At 43.8% G+C, this 18,753-nt stretch overlaps 2 protein-coding genes and 1 pseudogene across 9 annotated transcripts in view; all 3 read left to right on the forward strand.

Moving 5' to 3' along the window:
• The window catches only part of LOC307099907 (protocadherin alpha-C2), a gene marked incomplete at its 5' end in the record, with an annotated part of 168,528 nt that overhangs the window by 42,930 nt on the left and 106,845 nt on the right, over window positions 1–18,753 (forward strand). Inside the window, one exon of one of the 7 annotated variants that reach the window (XM_079772010.1) lies at window positions 14,234–16,606. The exons of the other annotated variants lie outside the window; for them this stretch is intronic. Coding sequence (XP_079628136.1) covers window positions 14,234–16,606 — 2,373 coding nt within the window. Of the gene's footprint in view, window positions 1–14,233; window positions 16,607–18,753 lie in introns of those variants that run through there. 7 annotated transcript variants of the gene reach the window in all.
• LOC307100266 (protocadherin alpha-8-like) lies at window positions 1,132–3,576 on the forward strand (the record flags this gene model as incomplete). Its single annotated transcript, XM_079772651.1, has 1 exon — window positions 1,132–3,576. One exon carries the CDS (start codon window positions 1,132–1,134, stop codon window positions 3,574–3,576), a length of 2,445 nt encoding a protein of 814 aa, XP_079628777.1.
• Window positions 7,825–10,558, forward strand: LOC307100267 (protocadherin alpha-10-like; annotated as a pseudogene). Its single transcript has one exon. The product of its transcript is annotated as a protocadherin alpha-10-like (transcript).

Here is an 18,753-nt window from a genome sequence, read left to right on the forward strand (position 1 = left end):
GATTATCACTTTTTTATTAAGGTAATTTGTTTTTTGGAAATTCAATCTGACATACCAAGGCTATGGAAAATTTCTTTTGTTGGTAAAAAGTTCTCACGGAGATACTGAAGAATGCAATTATCTTTACACAATCTTTCTCACAATTTAGAATGAACTATACAGTATAGCCGTTTACATGGAGATAATGTAAATAGTTTCACAGAAAGTGCTCTTATTCCCCTTTTCCATATTACTTGCACTTATATAAGGATTTTAAATATGTTTATTCTGTGACTGAAAATATCATTGTAATTACATGTTAATCTCATTCTCACACATCTGGATTAATAGGGACTAAGTAAAAGCCATATGTGATGCTTTAGTTAAGTTTTAAAAATTAGAAATCTTCAGTTAGGGCCAAATTAATAAAATATTCTTACCTCCCAAGAAAACCTTCAAGGTAAAGAATGCTGGCTAATACATATTTTATGAAGTCTTTTCTGATAGTAAGAAAGGGGTTTTCTTGTTGCCCCCAAAATAACTAGAATAAAAGATCAGCGATAAGCGCCTCTACAGAGGTCCCAATTAAATATAATAAGGCAGATCTCATTAAATAAAGGTGTTTTTTTAAAATCACAGCCACAATTGAGAATTGCTAATATATGAATTCGAAGGAGAGCTTAATCACCCATTACTGAGTCATTTAAGATGAAAAAGTAAAGTGCAACTTTTGAGGTGTATATATCAATATTTAATAATTGGGAAGAAATTACTTTATGAAGAAAGAGATCCCCAGCTCAACAAAATTAATGTAAGGAGCCAGGCGGTGTAAATGCCTCTACGACTGATAAAGGTGAAGATACACTACTAAGTAGAATAAGAGAAAAGAAAATATTCATTGGATTAAAAGAACCCCATTTTAGGGGAGGTAAGTGAATTCAATAATTATTACCCTTTAGAGCCGCTTGATGTCGCTGTCTACAAAGAAGTTCGGTCTAGCCAAGACCCAGACTTCCTCTAGCAGTCCTGAATCCGTCTCTAAATGCTGAACAATGGCGGAGGCAGCGGAATTGTATTAAAGACTTCAGGAAACGCACCAGTCCGCCTTTGTATCAAACAAGCTCTTTGACAGCAATAAAACGAATACTTGACATGGTGTTTGCTTGGCGAGGAGGCCCGGAAGCCCGGTGTCTGTTGCTCTCGCTTCTGTTCCTGGCAGCCTGGGAGGCTGGGAGCGGCCAGGTCCACTACTCGGTCCCCGAGGAGGCCAAACACGGCACCTTCGTGGGCCGCATCGCGCAGGACCTGGGGCTGGAGCTGGCGGAGCTGGTGCCGCGCCTGTTCCGGGTGGCGTCCAAAGGCCGCGGGGACCTTCTGGAGGTAAATCTGCAGAATGGCATTTTGTTTGTGAATTCTCGGATCGACCGCGAGGAGCTGTGCGGGCGGAGCCTGGAGTGCAGCATCCACCTGGAGGTGGTGGTGGAGAGGCCGCTGCAGGTTTTCCATGTGGAGGTGGCGGTGAAGGACATTAACGACAATCCTCCGGTGTTCCCCGTAAAGGAGCAAAGGCTGTATGTTTCAGAATCCAGGTTGCCAGATTCTCGGTTTCCGCTAGAGGGTGCTTGGGATGCAGATATTGGCGCTAACTGCATTTTAACCTATAGGCTTAGCTACAGTGATTACTTCATGCTGGATGTGAATTCAAAAAATGAGGAGAATAAGCAACTTGAGCTCGTGTTAAGGAAATCTGTGGACCGAGAGGAAACTCCGAAACATAACTTATTACTGACGGCCACTGACGGAGGCAAACCTGAGCTCACTGGCAGCGTCCAGGTGCTGGTCACTGTGATGGACGTGAATGACAATGCTCCCAGTTTCCAACAGTCTGAATATGAAGTAAGAATATTCGAAAACTCAGACAACGGAACAGTAGTTATCAGACTGAATGCTTCTGATCCCGACGAAGGAATTAATCGGGAGGTTTCTTACTCTTTTAATAGCTTTGTTCCACCCATGGTTATTGACCAGTTTAGCATCGATTCAAAGAGTGGAGAAATAAAAATTCGAAAGAATTTGGACTTTGAAAAAGTGAGTTTCTTTAAAATCCGCATTGACGCCACGGACAGAGGCCAGCCACCGATGGCGGGTCATTGTACAGTTTTGGTAAAAGTCTTAGATATTAATGATAACGCCCCTCAGATTTCCTTGACTTTAATGTCCCTTCCAGTCAGTGAAGACGCTCCGCTGGGTACTGTGATTGCCTTAATCAGTGTGTCCGACTTGGACTCCGGTGTCAACGGGCATGTAACCTGCACCTTGTCACCCCATGCCCCCTTCAAGCTGGTGTCCACCTTCAAGAATTACTATTCGCTGGTGCTGGACAGCGCCCTGGACCGTGAGAGCGTGTCGGGCTATGCTGTAGTGGTCACCGCGAGGGACGGGGGCTCGCCTTCCCTGTCAGCCACAGCCAGCGTGTCCGTGGAGGTGGCCGACGTGAACGACAACGCGCCGGTGTTCGCGCAGCCCGAGTACACGGTGTTCGTGAAGGAGAACAACCCGCCCGGCTGCCACATCTTCACGGTGTCCGCGCGGGACGTGGACGCGCAGGAGAACGCGCTGGTGTCCTACTCGCTGGTGGAGCGGCGGGTGGGCGAGCGCGCGCTGTCGAGCTACGTGTCGGTGCACGCGGAGAGCGGCAAGGTGTACGCGCTGCAGCCTCTGGACCACGAGGAGCTGGAGCTGCTGCAGTTCCAGGTGAGCGCGCGCGACGCGGGCGTGCCTCCTCTGGGCAGCAACGTGACGCTGCAGGTGTTCGTGCTGGACGAGAACGACAACGCGCCTGCGCTGCTGCCGCCTGGGGCGGGCGCTGGGGGCAGCGCGGTGAGCGAGCTGGTGTCGCGGTCGGTGGGCGCGGGCCACGTGGTGGCGAAGGTGCGCGCGGTGGACGCGGACTCGGGCTACAACGCGTGGCTGTCCTATGAGCTGCTGCCGGCGGGTGGTGCGCGCAGCCCGTTCCGCGTGGGGCTGTACACGGGCGAGATCAGCACGACGCGCGCCCTGGACGAGGCGGATGCACCGCGCCAGCGCCTCCTGGTGCTGGTGAAGGACCATGGCGAGCCGGCGCTTATGGCCACGGCCACCGTGCTGCTGTCGCTGGTGGACAGCGGCCAGGTGCCGAAGACCTCATTGCGGGCATCTTCTGGCGCTGCAGTCGTGGAGACAGCGCTGGTGGATGTGAACGTGTATCTGATCATCGCCATCTGTGCGGTGTCCAGCCTGTTGGTGCTTTCGCTGCTGTTGTACACGGCTCTGCGGTGCTCCGCGTCGCCCAAGGAGGGCGCGTGCGGGCCGGGGAAGCCCGTGCTGGTGTGCTCCAGCGCCGTGGGGAGCTTGTCGTACTCGCAGCAGAGGCGGCAGAGGGTGTGCTCTGGGGAGGGGCCGCCCAAGACGGACCTCATGGCCTTTAGCCCCAGTCTTCCTCCAGTTCCTCCTGGATCTGTAGTTGCAATGGGAGATCCAGAAGCTTCTTTTGACTCCACTGGGAAGGTAGGTTGCTGTTATATTTTATGTATTAATATATTTATTAATTTAGTCTAGAAAATACTCTTATTACGTATACGGTACACTTAAATAGTTTTTATCCATTTATTTTTAGGTGTCTGGTCTAATTTAAACATTTATTACCAGAAAGCGAATACCTTAAATTTATAGCTAATTTTGTGTTTGTTTCCACTTCAAGTTGAGAATCATTATAAACTATACGTTGAACAATTATTCATTAGGCACTGAAATACTTTTTAAAGAAATCCTCATCCGAGTATATGTTTTTTTAAAAATTGATTTTAGAGAGAGGAAAGGAGAAATATAGATAGAAACATCCATGAGTGAGAGAAACATGGATCTGTTGCCTCCCCTTTGCTACCCTGTGGGGGTCTGGACCTAGGGGCCCATGCAGGATCCAGACAGCCTCAGTGGAACCAGCCATGTACTGGACCACGCTCCAACCAACTAAGCCAGACTGGCCAGGGATGAATTACTTCTATTTAATACCTGTTATGGGCGTCATATTGAATTACTAAAATTATGATGTCATTGTACCTGGAAATATTTGGTGAAAATCAATTTAGTTTTTACATGTTAAGTAAACTTCAACACCACTCTATCATTTGTTCATTTCTAAGGTATGGATAATATTTTTGTTTAATAGCTTTGTTTATAAGAAACCTCATAGGAGAAATATGTAGTAACTGTTACTAGTCAACTTTGTAGTTTTCTACCTTTCTGTGGGTGGAGAACTTCGAGAGACATGGTTGGTCAGCACTACTCGGTGTTTATAACGTCAATGAGTAACCTCCAGTGTATGCTTGAAAACAGTTGCTTTAACTTGAGGGGTCTAATTCTAACAACAAATGTTACAAATATAATTCTTATTAAAACTGTAAAATTTGTTTCTATATGTCTGACAATGTAGATCACAAGAAAATGTTAATTGAGATTTTTCTCTACACTTAGAATATTTATTGAAATCATATTTTATCTGATATTGGAGAAAATACATCCCAATTGATATTTTCTTTCTTAAAAAAACTTTCTCCTAGCTATCAAAAACTTCTGGTAATGATATAATGTTTGGACATTAAAGATCTACCTACATTCTACACTTTGAGTTCTCTTGAATTCATAGTTTGGAACTTAATTACCTCTACCAGTTAATATGAGTATTTACTTTTTCTTCAATATTCCAAAAGACAGAAATCTGGATATTAGGTGGTGCAGCTGTAAAGTCACTACATGGAAAACTTATATTTCCTGAATTGTGGTTTGTGTCTTTCAAGTTGGTGGTTCTTCACACTATTTTTAGTTCAAGCATTTGTTTTCTAACTCATATTTTAAAAACTTTCTTTGTACATATGTGGAGTTTTTGTGATGCGATTATATTTCTATTCTATATTTATATTGTGTTAGGTATTTTAGAAAATGTTCCTTAATTAAAAACTCAGTGGAACAAGATCAGAGTGGCTTTGAGAATAGAGCCACAGTAGTATAACCATGAAAATGCAAGTAACTTAGTTTTTCCAAGTAAGTAAATATTTCAATAATTAAAAAAAATTTATTCTAGCCGAAACCGGTTTGGCTCAGTGGATAGAGCTTCGGCCTGCGGACTCAAGGGTCCCAGGTTCGATTCCGGTCCGGTCTGGTCAAGGGATGTACCTTGGTTGCGGGCACGTCCCCAGTAGGGGGTGTGCAAGAGGCAGCTGATGAATGTTTCTCTCTTATCGATGTTTCTAACTCTCTATCCCTCTCTCTTCCTCTCTGTAAAAAATCAATAAAATATATTTAAAAATTTTATTCTATAGAATACATGTTTGGTACATCCTACAAGATAATCTCTCATTTTATTTTATTTCTTTTAAAACTTCACGAGTCTCTGAACTTCCATGGTAAAACCTGTCTATTTCTGTCAGCACAACTCAACTTAAATCTAGACTTAAACCTTCAAATATCTCTGTCCTTGCACTTTTTTTTTCAGGTTCCATATGTTACCTGAACTTGGGCTGAGGTATTTGAATATGTTATATTGATTAAGGAGCACTACAAATGTCATCCCCCTAATAGCCCCACCTTTAATCTTTTAGAGCTAGTATTATTAAGTACTTACTGTATCTTCTATAATTATACATTTTATTCTTTATTATTGATGGTTGTATTGATACAATTGGTAATTTAGCCTTTTATATTAATCTTTATTCTCTCCCAGAATATGGACTGTCATCAATTGTAAATTTTCCAAAGAAAGTGAATATTTTAGTAATGAATTTATCTTTTCAGTCATCAGGAAGTATGAGTACATTGGGATCTAGGAAGGTTAGGATTCAAAATAGTTGGGAAGTTCAAAATACAGAGGTGAGAGCATGGAAGACACTTTAGTACTGTGCCTAATAGCTGTCCCTCTGTGCTTCCATAGGTAGCATTCTTTAATTCAAACCAGAATCATGGAACCAATAGTGAAGATCCTCTATGTCAGTTTCTAAATTGTAGTTTCTAGATAGGGCTAACTATGTTATGAGCCAATCTCAGACAGTTTTTCAAGTAAACAGGGCCCTATAAATAAGTATATAAGACCACAGCATTAATAAAGCATATGCCAGGCAAATTGGTGTCTGTGGTCAGCCTGTTATTAGATCTGATAATGCTAATGCATTAGCAACACCTGGAGTCCTTCTGGTTCCCAGACTCCACCACAGAATTTCTGAAATAAGCAGTACTGGCAAATTTGCATATTAACAAGCACCTCGGGAAATTCTTATCCAACTGAAATTTTAGATCCAATAGTCCTGGTGAGGATGAACAAACAAACAAAAAAGAAAGAAAGAAAAGAAAAAGAAAAACATCATTAACTGACAGAACTATTAGATAATTCCAAAAATATATATTTGGGGTATTAGAAAAGCTTAAACATAACAATGATGAAAGTAGTTGTCTATGAAAGTGAAATTCATACATTTTTGAATTATTTTATTTATAATCATAATTAAGATTCTTTTTGCCCATGTAAGATGTACATAAAAAAGTAAAACTTCCCTCTGTACAACTGGTTTCTCAATAAAAGCCTTTTATGTTTTCCTAAAAACAGGATCCTCTACTCAGCCTGAGCAGTAGCATTAGTGAAGGCGCTTTAGAGTGACAATATTATACTGGTAATAATTTTCTCCAAGGAACCATTTTGGGTCTTCAGCATTATGAAAATAAATGTGGCTAAACTGAGGCCTGAGACTAATAGCCATATATGAAGCATTCACTTTCCTTAAGGTACTATCCTAGGCACTTAATTTACACAACCACCATATTATTATACAAATTAAAAGTAGTTGTGTAAATTATTTTCCCCAAGTCACACGACTAGTAAGTTGGGAAATAGAAATCAGAATGGAGAAATTTCTGATGTTGAAGTTAGTATTCTCTTTTAGGATATCCAAACACCTCACAGAGAATTTATACTTAAAATCAGTGTCTGAACAAGGTTTATTTAATCTCAAAATAATGACAAAGAGAAATGAATTGTGTCAGAAATTGAAGTTACCTAAATTTGTTAACCAACGAAATATGAGTACACTCATTATTATACAGATATTAAGGGTATATTCAAGTTTAGCTAATGAAATTATAATCATGGTTAGGGAAAGAATGACTACTCTGAGATTCTACATTTACTAGGGATTTGTACTAGGGATGGACAATGATTGTTATCATTCACAAAAGAGACATAATGTGAAGCTTTGATAGTCCACAGAGATACAAGTATGTAAAAATAGAGTGGACAGTCCAGAGGACATGAACCTCAGTGAGAACGACAATTAGGTCTTCCGGGGCTTCATGTACATGGCACTTTCTGTCCTGGACAATAGCAAGGAGGGCTTCTCCTTCTGGCCCGCACTGTGCCTCCCCAGGGCTTCAACACCCTAGCAGCCCCCTGAAGTTCTCACTGTTTGAGGGGTTCAGGCCCAGGCCCAGCACACAGAGCCTATGGAGCCCCCACTACCTCCTCTCCTGCCACAGACACCGCCACCACCTTCTAGCACTGTCCTCCTCCCCATCCGACCTGAAGGATAGGTAGGGATGCGGACAGCTGAGCAGGTTGTGGGGCCCTGGGGGTCATCTTGGAATATGGGAGTGAGTGTGTCTGTGTTGGGAGAGGCTGTGCCCCTGAATCGTGAGCATGCAAGAGCTGGCTGCAGGCTGTGCCTGCGGGTGGAGGGGCCTCCTGCAGCTGAACTATGCCCTTCTAGAATTGAAGTATCAAATCATGGGGGGGAAAGAAAAAGATTTGAACGAAAAAGGTAACTAATGGAATTGTACTTACACATTAAGCCACCGGATGTCGCTGTCTTCCACAAAATGGGTTTTTAGAACAAAGGCATAATCCTGTGATTCTCAAGGACCAGGAAGGAGCGTCATTCTGAGATCTCAGCCATTTCGATATAATTGAATGCAAGAAACCCAATAGGAAAACTCAGAGCATGTTAGTCTTCTAGACCGCTGATTCATAGATTTGTGAAACGGGGAAGGTATGTATAATGTTGGTTTACAGACCCAGCGACCTGAGAACCGGTCATCTGCTGCTTTCACTTCTGCTCCTCGCATCCTGGGAGATCGGGATTTGCCAGGTCCATTACTGGGTCCCCGAAGAGGCCAAACACGGCACTTTTGTGGGTCGCATCGCGCAGGATCTGGGGCTGGAGCTGGCGGAGCTGGTGCCGCGCCTGTTCCGGGTGGCGTCCAAAGACCACGGGGACCTTCTGGAGGTAAATCTGCAGAATGGCATTTTGTTTGTGAATTCTCGGATCGACCGCGAGGAGCTGTGCGGGCGGAGCGCGGAGTGCAGCATCCACCTGGAGGTGGTGGTGGAGAGGCCGCTGCAGGTCTTCCATGTGGAGGTGGAGGTTAAAGATATTAACGACCACTCCCCGGTATTCTCCGTCTCAGAACAAAAGCTGGCAATACCGGAATCTCGACTGCTTGACTCTCGATTTCCACTAGAAGGCGCATCTGATGCGGATGTTGGAGAAAACGCAAAGCTTACATACAGACTCAGTCCAAATGAGTTTTTCATTCTTGATATTATAAACAAAAAAGACAAAGGCAAATTCCCAGTACTTGTGCTACGAAAACTGCTGGATCGTGAAGAAAATCCTCAGCTTTTGTTGTTATTAACGGCAACTGATGGAGGCAAACCTGAACTTACTGGATCTGTTTCTCTGCTGATCCTGGTGATGGATGCCAATGATAATGCCCCAATATTTGACCGATCCATATACGAAGTTAAGATGTATGAAAATGCACCCAACCAAACGTTAGTAATATGGCTAAATGCTTCTGACGCAGATGAAGAAATAAACAAGGAATTGATATATTCATTTAGCTCCTTGGTTACACCCAGCATAAGAAGGAAATTTCTAATGAATGAAAGGACAGGAGAAATAAGAGTAAATGATGCTATTGACTTTGAAGATAGTAACACTTATGAAATTCATGTAGATGTTACAGATAAAGGAAACCCACCCATGGCGGGTCACTGCACTGTCCTAGTGGAAATCCTGGATGAAAATGACAATTCACCTGAGGTGGTTGTCACTTCACTGTCTCTCCCAGTGCTAGAGGATGCTCAGTTGGGCACTGTCATCGCCTTGATCAGTGTATCTGACCGTGACTCTGGCGCCAATGGGCAGGTGACCTGCTCCCTAACACCCCAATCCCCCTTCAAGCTGGTGTCCACCTTCAAGAATTACTATTCGCTGGTGCTGGACAGCGCTTTGGACCGCGAGAAGGTGTCACACTACCAGTTGGTGGTGACAGCGCGGGACGGGGGCTCGCCTTCGTTGTCGTCCACAGCCAGCGTGTCCGTGGAGGTGGCCGATGTGAACGACAACGCGCCAACGTTCGCGCAGCCCGAGCACACGGTGTTCGTGAAGGAGAACAACCCGCCCGGCTGCCACATCTTCACGGTGTCCGCGCGGGACGTGGACGCGCAGGAGAACGCGCTGGTGTCCTACTCGCTGGTGGAGCGGCGGGTGGGCGAGCGCGCGCTGTCGAGCTACGTGTCGGTGCACGCGGAGAGCGGCAAGGTGTACGCGCTGCAGCCTCTGGACCACGAGGAGCTGGAGCTGCTGCAGTTCCAGGTGAGCGCGCGCGACGCGGGCGTGCCTCCTCTGGGCAGCAACGTGACGCTGCAGGTGTTCGTGCTGGACGAGAACGACAACGCGCCTGCGCTGCTGCCGCCTGGGGCGGGCGCTGGGGGCAGCGCGGTGAGCGAGCTGGTGTCGCGGTTGGTGGGCGCGGGCCACGTGGTGGCGAAGGTGCGCGCGGTGGACGCGGACTCGGGCTACAACGCGTGGCTGTCCTATGAGCTGCTGCCGGCGGGTGGTGCGCGCAGCCCGTTCCGCGTGGGGCTGTACACGGGCGAGATCAGCACGACGCGCGCCCTGGACGAGGCGGATGCACCGCGCCAGCGCCTGCTGGTGCTGGTGAAGGACCATGGCGAGCCGGCGCTTATGGCCACGGCCACCGTGCTGCTGTCGCTGGTGGACAGCGGCCAGGCGCCTAAGGCCTCCTTGCTAGAGTCCTCTGGCACCGCGAGCTCGAAGGCGGCCCTTGTGGACGTGAACGTGTACCTGATCATCGCCATCTGCGCGGTGTCCAGCCTGTTGGTGCTCACGCTGCTGTTGTACACGGCTCTGCGGTGCTCGGCGCCGCCAACCGAGGGCGCGTGCGGGCCGGGGAAGCCCGTGCTGGTGTGCTCCAGCGCGGTGGGGAGCTGGTCTTACTCGCAGCGGAGGCAGCAGAGGGTGTGCTCTGGGGAGGGGCCGCCCAAAACGGACCTCATGGCCTTCAGTCCCAGTCTTCCTCCGTGTCCAGTACCAGAGGTGGAAACGGAACAGTCCATTGGAGCAGACCACTCTACGAAGGTGGGTATTACTTTTTAATTTTCATATTTTTTGTGAATAATATTTTATTTCACCACCTCGTCAAATACATGTCTTGGAATATCTTCATCCTTTGTCTGTATAACATATTTCTATAATGCCTTAGATATATCTAGAAATACCTATTGTAGCATAGTTTATTTTAAAAGTTGATTTTATATTTTGTCTATTATACCCTGTGCATCAACTTTTGCTGGTTACTTCAATTTAAAAAATATGTCAATTATCCTGAACTTATTTATATTTTTACTACAAATATTTAATGTTTTTGTGGGCTTTAAAATAAGCCTTTAACTTTTTAATGTTATAAATATTTGTAGGATTAACACTTCAATTCACAAGTTTACTTATTTTTCAAATCTAAATTAAAATGACCATGTTACAGTAACAAAAAGACTGACCTGATCATTTTCTTTCTGGTAAAAGTGTGCTTCCTATTCCCTAAATAAAGAATATGTGTAGTGTAACATAACTTATAATGCATAATATATCTTTAATATTCAATGTTTATACTTTATTCTTAATAGTACCATATGAAAACAGGAAGTTCATTCATAAAATGATCTAATCTATAGAATTAAATTGTGTTTTAAGCTTTTAAATTTGTTTTAAAAATTTTATTCTGGAGTGGTGGTACCCGTGTTAGTGTTCATTACTCACTTATTTTAGCAGCAGAAAGTAATTCCTATTTATTTATATAATTTTACCCAGTATCCTATTGTTTAGCAGAATGAGGCATTCCTTATCATATTCAAGCATTAGCTCTTCCACTTTGAGAAAGGAGTTATGATTATGTTAACTAATGAAGAGCATTTGAAAATCACTTTTATTTTAGAAGATTGAAAATGATTCATTTCATCCAAATTAATATTAGAAATTTCAAAAGAAAATGGAATAATCTTTGTAGAATGTTTTTTTACTGCTCTGATATCACATAGTGCAAATTAGTTTGATAATTCTTTAGTCATCTTGAATAGGGTTGTGTTGGGATGATATAGACTCAGAAATGCAAAACAATTAAATTGTATTGCCTGGCTGGTGTGGCCCAGTGGTTGAGCATTGACCTATGAACCAGGAGGTTCAATTCTGGTCAGGGCACATACCCTGATTGCAGGCTCAATCCCTAGTAGGGGGTGTGCAAGAGGCAGGGATCAATGATTCTCTCTCATCATTGATGTTTCTAGCTCGCTCTCTCCTTCCCTCTCTCTGAAATCAATAAAAAATAAATTGCATGGTGGCCAACACTACCTTATTAATTATGCCTTTCTGAAACTGGTTGTTACCCAGTATCTATAACTTTATTTTAAAATTTTTGTTAATTTCAGTGTTACCAAATAGTAATGCATCTTGATCCTGTTTTTTAGCAATTATCTTTTCCTTTCTGTATGCAGATTTAATTTTAACTCTATGTGCATCATAAATAGCTTCTAGTAAAACTTGAAACCTCTATTGAGGTTCAGGAACACTAAAGGAGAGAATTGTGGCAGGAATTTAAGAATGGCATTGTCTTCAATGTTAATATTTTCCATGACCAGTCTCCATCTTTTAGAGATTATAGATGGTAAGTTATGCAGAGTATTTCAACTTGTGTACAGAATTCCTTCTTCTTATATCTGCCTTCTCTTTCAGACCTTTATATCAGTGTTCCCCTCTGCAGAAAAGCCTTGTCTAAAGATAACTCTTGATATGAGGTATTAATGAAATATAGAATTATGTGTTTACCATTTAGTGCTATTTGTTTTATTTTGCCTTCTTTTAGAAATATTTTCTTTAAAAATACATGTATTCACAAAAATATTAACATAACAAGTTAGGATTTTATCTAGCAGCATAATAATCTGGCTGGTGTTGCTCAGTGGTTGAGCATTGACCCATAAACCAGGAGGTCACTATTTAATTCCTGGTCAGGGAATTAAATCAATCCCCAGTAGGGGGCATGCAGGAGGCAGGGATGATGATTTTCATCATTGATGTTTCTCTCTCTCTCCCTCTCTCCCTTCCTCACTTTCATGTACTAAAATTTTCTTGCTCTTCTTTGGGGCAAATGTGTTGGTCTTGAACTTATGACTTCCATAATTAAAAAAGAATTAGAAGTAGTTTGAATTATAAATCTTTGGCATAGATTAATTGAATCAGCATTTAAATAAGTGTTTCAAATGAAGACTACACTTTTACATAAAACCTTAAATTCCCTGGGGTATCCCACATACAATGTTTTTGTTAGTAGAAAAATTTGGGGTTTTCCCAATGGCTGCCATCTTAGTGGATGGATTTCAAATATTGAATAATTGTTCCTTAACAGCATTGAGAATGATTAAAATATTTTTATTTAAAAAAGGCAACATGATAAACTTTATTGTAATTGATAACAGTTATGAAAATCTCAATGTATTTTTTTGTACTTGAGATAAAAACAGGAAAATAAAATTGAGTGAGGGAATGGGATTTAGAATACCCTTTATACCATACTTTCCTTAAGCCAATTCTGGAATAAAATGGGTATAAACAAACAGGCAACTATAACTTGAATTCCTGATTCAGTGGTGTGTGTGTGTGTGTGTGTGTGTGTGTGTTTTAATTAGAAAGAGGTTATCTTTACAAATAGCAATAGATGCAATGCAAATTTAAATTGTCCTTAAGGGTGGAGACAACAGCATTCATCCAGAGCAGATACAGGAATTGGAAAAAAGCTTTAAAATGAGACAAAGATAAGTATACTTTGTATTTCCAGAAATCAGTACTTGGTAAATTCATTAATATGAAAGCAATTAAATATTTGGATGAACTGATAAGTAGCTTACATATTTAGCATTGATTTGAAATATCATTATGTTAAAGTGGTAACTTAGAGAACTTGCATCTTGAGTTATCCTCTACACAACTGGACTAAATGTTTAGAATAATTTAATATAGTATAAAGATTAAGCAATAGAAAATTATAGAATATTAGCAATGGAGTAAAGTTAATAAGAACTAATTCCAAAAGGATACTGGTTTTTTAGACTTTCTAAAAAGTCTAAAAAACCAGTATCAGCCGAGACCGGTTTGGCTCAGAGGATAGAGCATCGGCCTGCGGACTCAAGGGTCCCAGGTTCGATTCCAGTCAAGGGCATGTGCCTTGGTTGCTGGCACATCCCCAGTGGGGGGTGTGCAGGAGGCAGCTGATCGATGTTTCTCTCTCATCGATGTTTCTGACTCTCTATCCCTCTCTCTTCCTCTCTGTAAAAAATCAATAAAATATATTTTAAAAAAACCCAGTATCACTAGTAACCTACAACATGGAGTTTTCATCTTCATATATATGATAATATAGTTGTGTGGTAGCACATTCTCTTACATGTCCATATGCAAGATAAAACTCTTCTTGGAATTCTAATTTATAAGACAAACCCACCTTTAAAGATCTAGTGGTCACACACAAGTAATATATAAAGAATTAAAGGCCCACAAAGAAAAACATGGACCAATATGAAGGAATCACAGAAGAAACAATATAAGTCAAAGAAATACTAGTATAAACGCAAACGTACTTCCATTTTGAGCCACAGGATGTCGTTGTTCTCCAAGGAGAGGATTGTTTTAACAAAGAAAATTACCATTACTCCCAGGATCAGAAAGATTCTCCACCGTTCAGGAGCTTTAAAGACTACAAGCACACCCATATTGTTAAGATCATCTGGGACATCAGGAATAAAGACTTGGAAGAAATATCTCAAAAGGACTACACCTTTCTACTCGTGAAATGTTGATTTACTAACCAGAATCAAGGCATGATGTTAGCTTCAGGATCAGGTGACGAGGGAGCCCGGTTTTTGCTGCTCTCGCTTCTGCTCTACGCTCCTCAGCAGACCGGGAGCCGCCAGGTACACTATGCGGTTCCCGAGGAGGCCAAGCACGGCACTTTCGTGGGCCGCATCGCGCAGGACCTGGGGCTGGAGCTGGCGGAGCTGGTGCCCCGCCTGTTCCGGGTGGCGTCCAAGGGCCGCGGAGACCTCCTGGAGGTAAATCTGCAGAATGGCATTTTGTTTGTGAATTCTCGGATCGACCGCGAGGAGCTGTGCGGGCGGAGCGCGGAGTGCAGCATCCACCTGGAGGTGGTGGTGGAGAGGCCGCTGCAGGTGTTCCACGTGGAGGTGGAGGTGAAGGACATTAACGACAACCCGCCTGTGTTCCCAGCGACACACAAAAATCTGTTTATTTCTGAAGCTAGGGCTCTTGACTCTCATTTTTCACTAGAGGGCGCCTCCGATGCAGATATCGGGGTCAACGCTCTGCTGAATTACAGACTGAGCCCCAATGAATATTTCTCTCTGGAAGTACCGGCCAACGACGACCAGGTAAGACCACTTCAACTGGTACTAAAAAAACCTTTAGACAGGGAAGTCGCTTCGGAGCTCCTCTTGGTGCTTAAAGCAGCAGATGGGGGCAAACCTGAGCTGACAGGTACTGTAGAATTACAGATCACAGTGCTGGATGCAAATGACAATGCCCCAGTATTTGACAAAGCAGTCCATCGTGTAAAATTACTGGAAAATACAAGGAATGGTACACTGGTTATTAGACTGAACGCCTCGGATTTGGACGAGGGTTCAAATAGCCACATTCTTTATTCCTTTGCAACTGATGTCTCCCCTGACACAGAAACAACTTTTTGCATAGAACCAGTCACTGGAGAAATAAAAGTAAATGGAAAAATAGATTTTGAAGAAACTCAATTATGGAAGCTTCAAATAGAAGCAGTTGATAATGGAAATCCCCCAATGTTTGGTCACTGCACAATCTTGATAGAAGTCATGGACATCAATGACAATCCTCCGGAGTTGCTAGTGACTTCACTCTCACTTTCTGTTCCTGAGGATGCTCTACTGGGGACCGTCATCGCCTTGATTAGTGCAACTGACCATGATGCTGGTGTCAACGGGCAAGTGATCTGCTCGTTAACACCCCAATCCCCTTTCAAGCTGGTGTCCACCTTCCAGAATTACTATTCGCTGGTGCTGGACAGCGCACTGGACCGCGAGAGCGTGGCGAACTACATTGTAGTAGTAACAGCGCGAGACGGGGGCTCGCCTTCTCTGTCTACCACAGCCAGCGTGTCCGTGGAGGTGGCCGACGTGAACGACAACGCGCCAACGTTCGCGCAGCCCGAGTACACGGTGTTCGTGAAGGAGAACAACCCGCCCGGCTGCCACATCTTCACGGTGTCCGCGCGGGACGTGGACGCGCAGGAGAACGCGCTGGTGTCCTACTCGCTGGTGGAGCGGCGGGTGGGCGAGCGCGCGCTGTCGAGCTACGTGTCGGTGCACGCGGAGAGCGGCAAGGTGTACGCGCTGCAGCCTCTGGACCACGAGGAGCTGGAGCTGCTGCAGTTCCAGGTGAGCGCGCGCGACGCGGGCGTGCCTCCTCTGGGCAGCAACGTGACGCTGCAGGTGTTCGTGCTGGACGAGAACGACAACGCGCCTGCGCTGCAGCCGCCTGGGGCGGGCGGTGGGGGCAGCGCGGTGAGCGAGTCGGTGTCGCGGTCGGTGGGCGCGGGCCACGTGGTGGCGAAGGTGCGCGCGGTGGACGCGGACTCGGGCTACAACGCGTGGCTGTCCTATGAGCTGCTGCCGGCGGGTGGTGCGCGCAGCCCGTTCCGCGTGGGGCTGTACACGGGCGAGATCAGCACGACGCGCGCCCTGGACGAGGCGGACTTGCCGCGCCAGCGTCTGCTGGTGCTGGTGAAGGACCATGGCGAGCCGGCGCTGGCGGTCACGGCCACCGTGCTGCTGTCGCTGGTGGACAGCGGCCAGGCGCCTAAGGCCTCTTCGCGAGCTTCTTTGGGTGCCCAGGGCTCAGGGACGGCGCTGGTGGACGTGAACGTGTACCTGATCATCGCCATCTGCGCGGTGTCCAGCCTGTTGGTGCTCACGCTGTTGCTCTACACAGCGTTGCGGTGCTCAGCGCCGCCCACCGAGGGCTGGTGCGGACCAGGGAAGCCCGTGCTGGTGTGCTCCAGCGCGGTGGGGAGTTGGTCATTTTCGCAGCAGAGGCGGCAGAGGGTGTGCTCTGGGGAGGGGCCGCCCAAGACGGACCTCATGGCCTTCAGCCCTAGTGTACCTCCTGGTTCTAGAGACAACGGAGAACAACAGGAGATTTGCGGGAATGTAAGTACAATAATTCTGGGATGTATTTCATGGCTATTAATGTCAACCATATAGTAGTTCACCAATATTTAATGTAAAGTTTATTGCTTAATTTATTTGTTTTGTCCTTTCTCTTGCGATGGCTTATTTTAAAGCACACGGGATGTCCAGCTATGTTTATTACTTTTCACTACAGTCTTCATGGACACACCTCCACTCAGTAATAACAACAATGAAATAGGTGGCTAAAGCTTCCTGTGAATGCATAAGTTTCAGTCTGGAACGAGGCAAGGTTCACTGATAAGAAATGAAGGGCGTGGGCAAGGCTCTAATCTTCTACTTCCCAAGTTTGCAGCAAGTTCATTCTTCCTACCCATTTTTAAAAATTCTAAGTGGTGTCCTCCACTCATTATGTTTACGCATTGCCATAATAATGCATAACTTTATAATTTAGTTAATTTGAGTTCAAACATGTTTAAATTCATACCTTCCTATAATCCATAAGTTCACCTATATTACTAATGGGCATGGGCTGGTGAGGTGGCCTCATTTTATAAAGCATTTTGTTTTTTTTTTTAAAAATCAAAAAAATCTTTATTGTTGAAAGTTTTACATATTGTCCCTTCTTTTCTCCCAATGACCCCTTATAGCCCACCCCTGTCCACTGCCCCAGGCCTCCACCATCGTATTGTCTGTGTCCATGAGATATGCATATATGCATACAAGTTCTTTGGTTGATCTCTTCCCACCAACCCACCCTCCCATACCTTCCCTTTGAGATTCCACAGTCTGTGCCATGCTTCCATGTCTCTGGATCTATTTTGTTCAACAGTTTATTTTGTTCATTAGATTCCACATATGAGTGAGATCATGGGATACTAGTCTTTCTCTGACTGGCTTATTTTGCTTAGCATAATACTCTCCAGGTCCGTCCATGCTGTCTCAAATGGTAAAAGATCCTTCTTTCCATTTTGTTTCTTTATAACCAATGGTGTGCTTCTTTGAAATAGTGGGTGGAGTTTCTCCTTGACTTCGGTGACGATTTTACTTCTCTGTCTTTAATCCCCCTATAATTTCAAGCTCATTTTCTTCATAGTCTTCAGCTGCTTTAGACATTTTCCCTTTATTTCCTAATATAAGACCAGTTTGCTAATTGCCTGTTGAACCCATTGCTGTTCTCCTCCTGATTAATTCATTAGGCTCCTCTATTGTATTTGGAAGATTTTTTGAGCATTTATTATACTTTCTTCCATTCATGGCACCTGCCATGAAACTGTGTGGAAGTATTTTAGGGTAGGAAAAGTCATACTTCTTTATGCTTTGAGAGAGTCTTCCCATGCATGGGGGATTGTGGATTCTGCTGCCTGTGTTCCCTACGCCACTTGGTCCTCAAAATAACATGTCATTAAATAACTTAAGCATAACAATTGTGGAACTTCTACTTGACATGTCCACTTGGCACTAGTACTCGACAATGGTGTTGTTGATGGCATTTCAGAATTTAACATTGTATACTTTAGATACATTTGATGCAAATACTTTTTTGGTTACAAAGCTATATTCATGGGAATTTTCTTCAAAAAGATCACAGAGAACTTTTATTTTGAGCTGTAAGGTTGTGAATCAAATAATGTGGAAGGTTTTTTTTTGTTTGTTTTTGACTCCTGAATACAAATTAAAAACACTTTAATTGGATTGTTGGAGAAATAAATTGTATATGCTCATTTACATATGGGAGGAGACCATGTTAGATAGGGTGAAGTTATTAGAAATGCTGAGAAGACATTACTAGTCATTTTCTGCCTAAAAAGTAGGATGATTTCAGAAAAGGAAAAACCATGCCCTAGTTACTGTGCTGGAATTGTCTTTATCCTTAGCTATAGAGTAGAATAAGAGCAAATATTGGACATTAACTATATTAATAAACCACCACAATGTGAGCTATTTCATTTGTTAGACATGATGTATGAAGGGCTTAAAATGCATAATTTCATTTATTTCTTATAACAGCATATAAATTACATGTGACTATCTGAATTTTAAAGATGATATAAGAAGTGGTGAGATATCTATCTTGTCCACTGCCATCCAGCTAGTACATTATAAAGATGATATTCAAATGCATATTTTTAGATTCCAGACCTATTCTTTTATTCACTGTAGATCTT

This window comes from Cnephaeus nilssonii (genome assembly GCF_951640355.1).
Source record: "Cnephaeus nilssonii genome assembly, chromosome: 5".
NCBI classification, from domain to species: Eukaryota; Metazoa; Chordata; class Mammalia; order Chiroptera; family Vespertilionidae; genus Cnephaeus; species Cnephaeus nilssonii.